The sequence below is a fragment of the Puma concolor genome, chromosome C2 (assembly GCF_028749965.1).
Source record: "Puma concolor isolate L17-30 chromosome C2, mPumCon1.1.hap2, whole genome shotgun sequence".
Classification (NCBI taxonomy): Eukaryota; Metazoa; Chordata; class Mammalia; order Carnivora; family Felidae; genus Puma; species Puma concolor.
This window is the reverse complement of record NC_141675.1, coordinates 134,796,487-134,809,373: the sequence shown is the minus strand read 5'-3', so window position 1 is coordinate 134,809,373 and position 12,887 is coordinate 134,796,487. Positions and strand designations below refer to the sequence as shown.

Sequence of the window (12,887 nt, the reverse complement as noted above, 5' to 3'; positions counted from 1 at the left end):
TCCAAAAGTAGCTATTAAATCCAGTTTTGTTTCACTTCAAACTAAAGGAACAAATTGTGTTTGTTATGCAAAAATGTTTTATGATTTTTTATTTACATTTCATTATTACTCTGATTGTGTCTCTAGTACCAGCTGCTTCTATATAAGTATCTGAAAATGATTCGAATACTGATCAAAGTTGATTTTTCCCTAACTTCTATTGATTACTATTTTTTTAATAAACATGGGAGAAAGTGTACTATTCTAGAGGAATTCTGGTACATAGGTCATAAAATATATGGTAACATAATAAAAATCTATCAGTCAAATGTGATAGCTATTATCTTACTTAACTACTACCAATATTTTAAGAAAGTGTCTCTTGATAAGTGATATATTAAATTATGAAAATGCTTATAGAGTCAACTGGAATGCATGATGAAACAACACACTTCACAAGTAAAAGTGTTTTATCTAACTGTGCTTTGGACTCATATTTATCATTTCCTACAAAGTCTGACCAGGTAACTATGCAATCAGGGTGCAATCACATGAACACTGCAACCAACGGAGAAGACCAGAGGGAACTTTCTCTACAGTAAAGGTGCAGGGTGGTGGGGAGGGTTCCCAGCAATACTAATCCATTGCTGCTTACACAAGGTTCTTCAGCAAAATCCCACAAAGTTCTAACGTACAGGCTTCCTAGAAGATTTTGAGAGCCACACAAAGAACGTATCAACAATGAAAATCTCGGTGGGGCTGGGAGGCTAGTGCTAATAAGAACTGAGGAACTTCAAATTTGATTTTTATATACATAGTTATGAACACATTTTGAGTTATTTTCCCATGTTTAGGTTATATTGCCCCTCTAATGAAAATTTCAGTGTTCTTATGATCTAAGAAAAATTATTTTTGTCATTTCACCTCTTAATATTTACATTAATTATTGGAAGGTAAATAAGAATTCCAGAGGATCCCAGAATCATAATTTTCAAAATTTTAGGCAAGAAGCTGTTTTGAAACAATCACTTTAGGGGATTCTAATACATAAAATATCTAATAATATGAACGTATTTTTAACTAGCTTAAGTCTTTATTGTGTAGTAGAGAGTATTTCATTATTTGTGAAACCCCCATAGCCCAGGGGTTAGTGGGAAACATTTTGAAAACATAACTTAGGTTTATATTATCTGTCTCTAATTAATCCAATCCTTCAGCTTAGTTTAATGATTCAACTCACACACACAAAAGAAAACCAAATAAATTTGGACAAAAATTTACTAAGGGAAGCTATAATCTCCACTATTTTCTAAAGGTCTTTAAAACAGACATATAATCATTTCTTCTGGGATAACATGAGCTTTGAATAGTAGTGGTGCTAAGCCAGATAATATAAATAATTCATCATTAAATTATAGAGCCACAGCAATAGTGGAAAAGATCAATAGAGAAGTTGGCTTTCCTAGAAGCAGCGTCCAAAATCTAAAAGAAAGCATAGTTATTTATATGTGGTCGCTTCCCAAGCAAGCTACGCTGCATGTAGCATATATCTAGAAGGTGGAACTGACAGAAACGAGTCTATTTTCTTCTAGATTCAAAGAATCCCCTCAATAGTTATCTTGTTTTCATTTGGAGCAGCTGTGTACACAGGGCCTGGTCCAGTAAAGGATGTGTTCTCAACCACCAGTAGAATGACTGTGCTTTTCATCACTGACGATCTGTTGGCAAAAGGGGGATTTAAAGCAAACTTCACTACTGGCTACTACCTGGGGATTCCAGGTATGTGCACTTAGGGTTACATGTTGAATTGTAACTTTTGGAGCAAAACGATACAACCAGACAGTATTTTGAAGCCTAAATACGACTTCATTGTTTGCATTCAAATACATTCATCTGTCTTCATTTTATCAGAGATTTTCTTCCTACCTTTACATCTGTATAACTGCTGCTTAAGTCGGTTCAAAGAAAGAATCCATATTTTCAGCAGACCTACTTGTACTTCTCTGGGGTGTAGCGTCGTGAATTTTGTTCACTGAAGAGGGCCATTTTAAATGTTAAAAGCAGGGTACTTGGGACTATGAGGAAGGAGGATTATCTGTCATGTCATTTGCCAAAAGCATTTTCAGAGAACAGCGGGGAGTCAGGCAAGTGAGCTGTTTGGATTCCAACAACATCCAATTAAAAAATTAACATCACTAACTTCTTAAAGACAAACCAGTGTAAAGCTGCTGCCGTGAAGGATGAAGGAATTTGATGCTGATATTACTGGCATGTATAATCTTCTAATCCTGCATTTTTTATTAGACCATAACATAATCAGCAGGCCAAAACAAAATTGCCTGCCTGCTTATCATGTATCTGTATCTCTATAAGCACAGACAGAGGATATGGTATATCTCTTTGCATTTGACAATTTATAGTGAATTTGTGATCACTTGCTGCTCCCCTTGGAGTGTGATTTTTCTTATACCCCCGCCCACAACTCTGTGGTCCTCTCCAAGGGGATAATATGTCAGGAAGACAGAATATATGTCATTTCCTTTATCTATGTTTCCTTTCCGTAGGAGATTGTGGTCAGTTTGTCTTTGACCATAATGTCTAGAAAAGAGGTAGGGGTCAAGGCACTGATCCTCATCTGGCTTGTTATCTAATCTCAGATCCAGCTGTGCAAATATCTGTTCCTCCACTTACAACTGGCCTAAACCTTTGACTGCATCTCTGAAAGTTGAATGCTTTCAGATTTACTACAAAGTTGATCTGTATCTGGTCTACCAACCTGCCATGAAAATAAGCCGCATCAATTATTAGCCAACCTACTTAGGTAGGAGTGAGTGGTAGCCCAATCAACTGACCTGCCTTCTGGATTTTGTGACCGGTTTTAGACACAGCGACTTGTGACTTGTAAGCAACAGTGACATGCATCAATCAAAATATTCAATTAGTGAATTGAATATTTGCAGTGTGATTTGAATATTTTCAACCTATGATAAATATGTAATATAAAACGATGGGAATAAAGACTTTGAGACCTACTGAAAATTAGATTTTTATCTTAAAATACAGTCCATGACAAAGGAGAAAATGGAGAAAATGACAGGATTTAAATTATTTTTATTTTATAAATTAAGACTATTTTAAAGTCATACTTATAATTATTTTTCAGAGGAGTAAAAAAGAAAATATAGTGACATGAAGATAGCAATAGATATTATATATTTATGTAAGTATACATTTATAAATATATATTTTTATGACATATATATTTGTATGATATATACATACATATAATAAGGAACTAACTTAGTAAAGAATCATATCACTGGAAAATATTAATCAAGGCAATTTTGAGACTACCATTTTGTCTTATTTTTTGTTTGTTTAGCTTCAGATTTTTATTTAAATTCCAATGATTTATTTATTTAAAATACAACATAATATTAGTTTCAGATGTAGAATTTAGTAATTCCCCACTTACGTACAACACATGGTACTCATCACAAGTGCCCTCCTTATTCCCTATCACTTATTTAACCCATCCCCCCACTCACCTCCCCTCCAGCAATCCTTAGCTTGTTTTCTATAGTTAAGAGTCTGTTTTATGGTTTGCCTCTCTCTCTCTTTTTTCCCCCATGTTCATTTGTTTTGTTTCTTAACTTCCATATATGAGTGAAATCATATAGTATTTGTCTTTCTCTGATTGAATTATTTCACTTAACACAATAGTCTCTAGCTCCATCCACATCACTGCAAATGGCAAGATTTCATTCTTTTTTATAGCTGAGTAATATTCCAGTGTGTATATGTGTGTGTGTGTGTGTGTGTGTACCACATCCTCTTTATCCATTCATCAATCAATGGACATTTGTGTCCAATGTTTATAGCAGCATTATCAACAGTAGCCAAATTATGAAAAGAGACCATCATTTTGAATTAAGCTACTAATTCTGTTCTCTGATAATTCTGTTGTTTTTGATTTTACTATGGTAACTATATTTGTCTGCCAGTATTTTATTCCAGTTTTTTTCTGTTTGTGAGTGAACCTAATATTTTAATTTAATCCAACATTTGATTTAACTTAGGTTAATAGTTTGACTTTCTGATGATACTTTTAAAGTGTAGATGAATAATGGACATGGATAAGGAAATTTTGGTATATAATATTTAGTGCTTCTAAGGTAAAAAAGACTTTGAATGTGTATTATTGATAAAACCTAATTGGTTCTTACTGTTAATAGAAAGCAAATGATATAATAAAGAACTTTAGCTAATAGTAGAAGACACAAAATGGTTTCAACATTATTTTTATACCTAAAATTATGACTTGTAATTTTTTACAAAATATTAATATTTAATTTTAGCTCCTAATATCTTGCTGAACACTGCCCCCCAAAAATGATATTACAAATTAGTTGCCCCTTAAGATATTTGGAAAACCATGGCTATTTGAGGCAGAGCAATTTCCTGTTTAAACTCTAGCACAACCAAATTCTTTTTTCTGGTTTGATTAGAAGTCTTTGTTAATGGTGTAAAAAGCACAGTTTTTTGGTTGCTTGCATACTAATTCAAATACTCTAGCACCAAAATATCCACATTTCCACAAATAATTGCTGCACAAAAGCATGATCAAGAATACAAAAACAGGGGTGCCTGGGTGACTCAGTGAGTTAAGCGTCTGACTTCAGCTGAGGTAATAATCTTGTGGTTTGGTCAGGCTCTGTAGTGACAGCTCAGAGCCTGGAGCCTGCTTTAGGTTTCTGTGTCTCCCCCTCTCTCTGTCTCTCTCTCTCTCTCTCTCTCTCTCTCTCTCTCTCTCTCTCTCAAAAACAAACATAATTTTTTTAAATAAAAAGGAATGCAAAAACAATATATAAAAAGTTGGAAAGATGTGAAAGTCTAGAATGAGGATGCAGGAAAAAACACCAAGCTACAATTTAAAAATAATGAAAATTCCCCAAAGGGAAAGAACCAGTTGAAACTAACAGGGGAAGCTATAAAGGGGAAAAAAACTTTTGGATCTGATTAAATGACTAAAAATCACAAAGTCTTACTGCTGTCTGTAAAATATTAATAAGCAGTAATTAGTATTATAAAATTTCCTATTTACATTTTTAAATTCAAGAGGAAAATTTTTTGGCAAATTTCTTTTTTTTTAAATTTTTTTTTTCAACGTTTATTTATTTTTGGGACAGAGAGAAACAGAGCATGAACGGGGGAGGGGCAGAGAGAGAGGGAGACACAGAATTGGAAACAGGCTCCAGGCTCTGAGCCATCAGCCCAGAGCCTGACGCGGGGCTCGAACTCACGGACCGCGAGATCGTGACCTGGCTGAAGTCGGACGCTTAACCGACTGCGCCACCCAGGCGCCCCTTTTTTTTTTTTTTTTAATTTTTTTTTTTTTGGCAAATTTCTAAGCAAAATAAATATAATCATTTTTCAAATGTGTTAAAAATCAGATCAGCCTCATATATTACTCATTTCTTTTTTTTTCAATATATGAAATTTATTGCCAAATTGGTTTCCATACAACACCCAGTGCTCATCCCATAAGGCGCCCTCCTCAATACCCATCTCCCACCCTCCCCTCCCTCCCACCCCCCCCATCAACCCTCAGTTTGTTCTCAGTTTTTAAGAGTCTCTTATGCTTTGGCTCTCTTCCACTCTAACCTCTTTTTTTTTTCCTTCACCTCCCCCAGGGGTTTCTGTTAAGTTTCTCAGGATCCACGTAAGAGTGAAACCATATGGTATCTGTCTTTCTCTGTATGGCTTATTTCACTTAGCATCACACTCTCCAGTTCCATCCATGTTGCTACAAAGGGCCAGATTTCATTCTTTCTCATTGCCAAGTAGTATTCCATTGTATATAGAAACCACATCTTCTTCATCCATCTGGTCAGAGTGGCTAAAATGAACAAATCAGGAGACTATAGATGCTGGAGAGGATGTGGAGAAACGGGAACCCTCTTGCACTGTTGGTGGGAATGCAGACTGGTACAGCCACTCTGGAAAACAGTGTGGAGGTTCCTCAAAAAATTAAAAATAGACCTACCCTATCACCCAGCAATAGCACTGCTAGGAATTTACCCAAGGGATACAGGAGTACTGATGCATAGGGGCACTTGTACCCCAATGTTTATAGCAGCACTCTCAACAATATATTACTCATTTCATGATGATACTTAAAAACGATATGGTTATATTTCTAAGATTTGTGGATAATTAAATGCATAAGCATCAATATCATCTATATTTTAATGCAAAAGAATTAAGTGCTCAATTCTTCAAAGTATCTTAAAATAGTGCAAGAAAACACCCAATAACTACTCTGCTGGAGAAGAGGGCCTCCCAAATTTTTTCCAAGAATGATGTCATGGAAAGAACTTATGAAAAAAGTATTATATTTTTTTGAATCATTATAATGTACACCTGAAACTAACACAACACTGAACTAACAAAACACTGTGTGTTGACTATACTGCAATTAAAATTAAAAACTTAATAAAAAAACACACAATCTGAATTTCAGAAAAAGAGGAGAAGAGCAGGACATTTTTTTTCCCAAAAAATGATATAGAAATGGCCAATAGGTACATGAAAAGATGCTCAACATCATTCACTATCAGTGCAATGCAAATCAAACTACAATGAGCTGTCAACTCACACCTGTTAAAATGGCTATTATTCAAAAGACAAGTAATAAATAACCAAGTGCTGGTGAGGATGTGAGGTAAAGGGAACCCTTGTATACTACTGATGAGAAGCAAATTGGTTTAGTCACTGTGGAAAACATTATGAAGTTTCTGCCAAAACTTAAAAATAGAACTTCCAAAAAAATTTAAAAAAATAAACAGAATTACCATATAACCCAGGGGTGCCTGGGTGGCTTGTTTGGTGAAGCAACCAACTCTTGCTTTCGGTTCAGGTCGTGATCTTATGTGTGTGAAGGTCTAACCCCGAGTTGGCTCTGGACATGGAATCTGCTTAAGATTCTCTCTCTCCCTTTTCATCTGCCTCTCCTGTGCTCACTCTCTCTCCAAAAAAAAAAAAAAAAAAAAAATAGAAGAACAAAAAAAAGCTATCATGAAATCCAGCAATCCCACTTTTGGGTAAGAATGAAAAAGAAATGATATCAGAATCTCAAAGACATATCTGTACTTCCACGTTCATTGCAACATTATTTCCAATAGCCTAGGAATAGAAACAACCTCAGTGCCAATCTACAGATACATGGATAAAGGTGATGTGGTATATTATATTCAGTGGAATATTATTTATCCATGAGAAGGAAGGAAATCCTGTCATTTGTGACAACATGGATAAACCTTGAAGGCATTGTGCTAAATAAAATAAGTCAGAGGAAGACAAATACTACAGCATATTGCATAGGTGGAATCTAAAAAAGCCAAACTCTTAGAAACGGAAAGAAAATAAATCAGTAAATAAATAAATAAATAAATAAATAAATAAATAAATAAATAAAACGTATATTTTTAAAGAAACAGAGATGAACTGTAAAACAACTGAATTCATGAGATAAAATAACTAACAACTCTAATCAATAAGGAAATTGATTTTTTTTATGTCTCCAAACAATTAGAATAATTATTGGGCATTCCACCGTCTACAAAAAGAAATCATCTTGCAACAAAATTTTAGACAAACGTAGGTCTTTTAAAAAACATTTAAGAGAGGAGAAAAGTGGAAAGAGAATAGATTATGAAAAGGAATATGGCAACAAATCTCTTCCAACAACAATATTAGTTACTGGTTTTTATTAGATTTGTATAATGAGATAAATATAACACCTAGGATTTTGAAAAATATTGCAAGTAATCCTATTCAAGATAAAAGCCTAAAGAGCACAACCTGTTACTTTCAACACAAAACAGATACCAAGTTTTTGGTGAAGGGGTTATTCATAGTTGCCCATTCACTAGATTTCAGTTACTGTGATTATGATATTTAAGAAATAAATCATTTAGAGAGAATTCCCGATCGTTGCTAGAATGGAATCTTCCATGACCATCACTGTGTGGTGAATATGCTGGGAATGTGATTTCTCATCCCTCCTGGACACAGGACAGATGCTGTTGGGGAGTAGAAAATGGAGTGAATGAATCGTCATCAGCACAGTCTCCCAGAGAGATTTTTACACCAAAAGACTGAAAAGCAATTATAGAAACAGGGAATTGGCAGTGGAAGATAATCAAGCTGATAATGGAAAGAGAGCTCGAGCACACTTATCTGTTTATATGGTGCCCTGCTTTGGTGATCATTTTAGAAAGGAGTATGAAAGGGATATCACAAATTTTCAGCATTTATGTACTTCATTTATCTTGTGTGATATTTTAAGGGCACCTTCCAATGCATTCAACTGAAATACAAAACAATTGTATAACACATTTTTGTATCTCTTTTCCTTATCCTATTTTTAACATTTCCCTGTAAATTAAACTAGAGCATATGAAATATAGATTTATTAAGATGTGTCTCCCATAAACGTCCCCTTATTGCTCTTTTCTCATACTCAGAGTCTTAATTCGGAATTCAATAGTGCTTATCAGGCAACTGTGGAAGCGGCAGCTGATTACATTTAGGGGTTTAGAGCCCTCCCCAGATTGTGTGGCATGTGCCTTAGAGATCAATTCAGTTCCATTTAAAGCCAAGCATATGTTGACTAAACGAGGCAGGGCTACTGGAGACTTCATAAAAAGAAGATGGGAAAATTCAATTCTTAGCAATATTTCTTTTTCCCTCTCTCTCTATGGGCATAAAATGATCAGACGTAAGATTTCAGAGGCCACAGAGAGTTACACTTTGGGACTAAAGACTTCTTAATGAAGCTGAACTGTTATATGTGGCAAAGAATCAGAATCCAGTTCATGCATGTAAGGAAAATTTTGAAAGAGTTTATTCACAACTTTCTTCAGAATTTATAATTTCTACTTAGGTCAGCAACAATACATCATTTTGTCCCATTCAGTATTTTTTCATTCAATGCATCCATTTTACAGAAAGAAGTTAGTTTTTTGGATTCACAGGGTATAACCCTAACAGCTTCAGGCTACAGCACAAAAATAAATTACAATTTCAGATCTCTATGCATGTATTCACTCATATTTTCATTCAGAAATTTATATTTCCATTTGGCAAACATGTGCTTTTCCAATTGAATGTAGCCTGACTACCCTAGTAAAAGAGTAAAATTATCAATAAACTTATCTGTGAAATAAATTATTGCTATTGAGAACTCAATTTTTACATAATGATTTTAATAAGCTATGAAAACAAAGTAATGAGATAATTTTAAAATAACTCATGCTGACTACCCTTCTATATTAAGGTATTTAATAAGGGATATGTAATTAGGCTATCAACTTTTTAAATAAATATAATATGTATCAAAGCATAGATTTAAAATAGAATATACAAATACAAACACATGTATACATAGTTTTAAGCCTTCCTGCTTTGTAAAGGAAAATCAATAGTAGAGAGATAAAATATAAAGTCAGTTAAAATATTAACGCTTGCTTGTAGAATATATAATTGTCTTCGCCCATTTATCATCTCACTAATCTGGTTAAAAAATACGTGTTTGTGAAACAAGTTGATAATTACATTTACAAGAACATCCTTAATAGTATCATGGTTGATATATGTAATGTACTTCTCTCATGGGGTAAATATTTACAGAAACAACTAGACCAGCCATGTCTTCCTTAAAATATTTCTTATTAATGGAACTTAGATTTGGGTTGCAAAGTATAGAATTCTTCAAAGTTCAAAACAAAGTACAAACAGCTCCAATTGTCGTTTTAAGATACCCAGAGAAAGAGAGTAGGTATGATTTCTTGTTGTTTATATGGTTATCTGAAAGTTAGTGAAAGGGATGCTTTCTAAGTGTTACTCTTTTTGCTGTTAATATTATTCCTTGAGCATTCAATATATTCATATTGGTATACTAAATTTCATTTTTTTAAACTGAATCTCATAACATACCTAAGACATAATATTGTTTATTCCCATTGGACAAAGAAACTAAGGTTCAGAAAGATTAACTTATTTGCTCAAGGTTAAAAATAAACATAAAGAAAATAGCTACACTGCGGATCAAACCAAGGTCATAAGATTCCAGAGCTTATGTTTTAGCCACCATTCAAAAACAAACAAGTATATTTTATCTTGGTAATTCATGGAATCAATTCCTATTTTACATTTCAATAGAGTTACCATTAGAAGATCAACTGCCCAATTTAAAAATGTATTTTTTAAATTGTACTTTTAAAGATTGCTTTATATTGTGTCAACTCTATTACTGGGGTTCATACTGATCTTTGAGGCATATCACTCATTTGACATAAATTAATTCACTTTATCAGATGTGCCAGGCACTGGATCAAGCCCTGGGCATGTAAAGATGAACAAACAAAGCATATAGATATTGTAGCTAGTAAATTGTATATTCAATTTAAAGAATGGATTTAACAAGAGTGTAAACAGAAAATGTTTTCTTTTTCTCCACCTACTTTATTTCAAATCTCTCTTTTGGCCCCTGGATATTTCAGACAGATCTCTTCACTTTTCCAGTTATTTTAGGTGTTAAATTTTCTTAACTGGTTAATTAAGATTCACTTTTAGATATTAAGATGTACTGTCAAATACAGCATCCAAACTTTAATATCATCTAGTTCAAAGTTTCTTTTACCTCCCAACTCTGTAAACTAATAACCTAACCTAATAACTTAAGGTAGAGGAGGTAGAAATATTGCCTTTGACTCATTTTTCACTTTCTTTCCCTTCCATTTTCCTATAGCTGTAGTGTCAGAGGAAAGGCAAGCAAGAAAAATCTACCATCACTGTATTTTTCTTTTGGCCTACAGTGGCTCCTGGCCAAATGCTAGCTAGCTCTTTGGTAGAACAGAACTGTGAGTTCTTCGGAGCATTCCTCTCCCACCCCCCTTCCCCAGGCCTACTGCACTGTAGGTATGGGTGGTACTCTTCCTAGCCAATCTCTAGCCCTGCTGAGCTCCTAACCCACCTCAGATTCCATCACTCCACTTCTTTGTGTTGAGCCTGCTTGTCCTGTAAGGCAGCTGTCCCTCCATTACATCGTCCAGTGTCCACTGATTAAAAAAAAAAAAAAAAAAAAAAAAACTTACACACTTTTCTCGCATGGAGAAAATGTAGGTTCTTTCCACTGCCACTCTCTCTCCTGGCCCCTAATTACCATCAAGAGATGCTCCAGCCTAACTTTCTGACTTTGAATTCATTACATAGGAAGAGAACACAGGTCTTTAATTATACAGTTATATGCCCACAAACCTTAAGAAACTAAAGTCACAGTCTTCTGTGAAATCATTCACTATACTTCAGTTTAGTCTGATTGTTTTCAAAAAGTGGATCATGAAATCGATTTATTTGGTTTCGATAAACATTTCTTATTATGGAATGGAATAAAATGGAATAGAATAAAATTTAGAATAGAATAGAACAAAATAATTGTGTTCAGTTACACACACACAAGCACACAGAAACACACATCTGTTGGAAAAAAAAATCTGAAAGTCCCTGCGTTAATCCTATGGAAACACTGGTCCTTGTGATTCTTTAGGCTGAAAGTAATAGGATGGCCTTCTCCCTTTAAGTCAACTCAATATGAATGGATGCCTTGGAGCATTCCTCAGCTGGTGCGCTGGATGGCACCATATTCCCTTCTCCCACTCTTCTTCAAGGACATTACACAGTCTTCTTTTAGAAAAAAAACTTTAATCTTCTTTTATATAAAAATAGAGCTGGAAATAGGTGATGGGTGTTAATAGTTGCTAGACCAATTTTGATCTATTTTTTAGTTAAGTGTAGTATGGATATATTTAGTACTTCTATTTAGAGTGTAACAATATTTATCAGTACTCTCAGATTTGGGGCTACAACCTAGATTCTAAAACAACAGGAATGATTCCTTTCAAGTACTATTACATGTGGTCATCATAAATTGAAAAAGTCTCTACGGAGATTAATACAATTCAGTTTTGAACCTACTTTAACATGAATTGTGGCTCCTTGAAAATAATATAATCATTTATAATTAATATTCATAATAGCTTTCAAAATACAGGTTTCCCTCTTCTTTGATTTTATCAAGTGCTTTTGCTTCCCCATTATGCTTATCCATACACAATGTAGGGGAAGAAACATTAAGCCTCTCCATACCCAGCCACTATATATCTCCCTTCTCAGGGAAGTCAAATCCCATGTGGCCTCAACAGGGTCCTAGTACTGCCATGTAGCTATCCCTCCTAAGCCATAATTACAAAACATTGAGGGAGCAAACCCCTCTCTCCCTGTGACATGAGGAGTCGCCCAGGGCAAAACCCTGTAAGATCAAACAAACAGGTCCAGGAAACAGCAGCACCACTTTCTTCAAACAATATTTCCAGTTGGCCTATTGTTGCATGACCCAAATCCTGGAAACCACCAACTGCCTGCAGATCCATTCAGTTTCTTCCCTGTCAAGTTTCTTCATTTTCCTTCTATTTCTTCACATGCCAATTATATTCTCCCAATTCCAATGCTGATTTACTTGTTTGGGGCCCTATCTTTAAGTTCCTTTCAAACGACTGTTATTGCAGAGTTTCCATGTCTTTGTGACTACTTTTCCCCACCTGACTCATGATTTAATTGAACTCAGTATCCAGCCTCATCCAACTTTGGTCCCACCAAAAGGCAACTTTCACATTTAAAAAAAAAAATTTTGTTTAACGTTTATTTATTTTTGAGACAGAGAGAGACAGAGCATGAACGGGGGAGGGGCAGAGAGAGAGGGAGACACAGAATCGGAAGCAGGCTCCAGGCTCTGAGCCATCAGCCCAGAGCCCAATGCAGGGCTCGAACTCACGGACCGTGAGATC

The 12,887-nt window shown here is 34.7% G+C and overlaps 1 protein-coding gene across 1 annotated transcript in view; it reads left to right on the top strand.

Moving 5' to 3' along the window:
- The window catches only part of TMPRSS15 (transmembrane serine protease 15), a 126,553-nt gene that overhangs the window by 74,230 nt on the left and 39,436 nt on the right, over nucleotides 1-12,887 (top strand). The window contains exon 17 of the mRNA XM_086676348.1: nucleotides 1,618-1,758. Within this exon, the coding sequence (XP_086532474.1) occupies nucleotides 1,618-1,758 (141 nt within the window). The remainder of the gene's footprint in view (nucleotides 1-1,617; nucleotides 1,759-12,887) is intronic.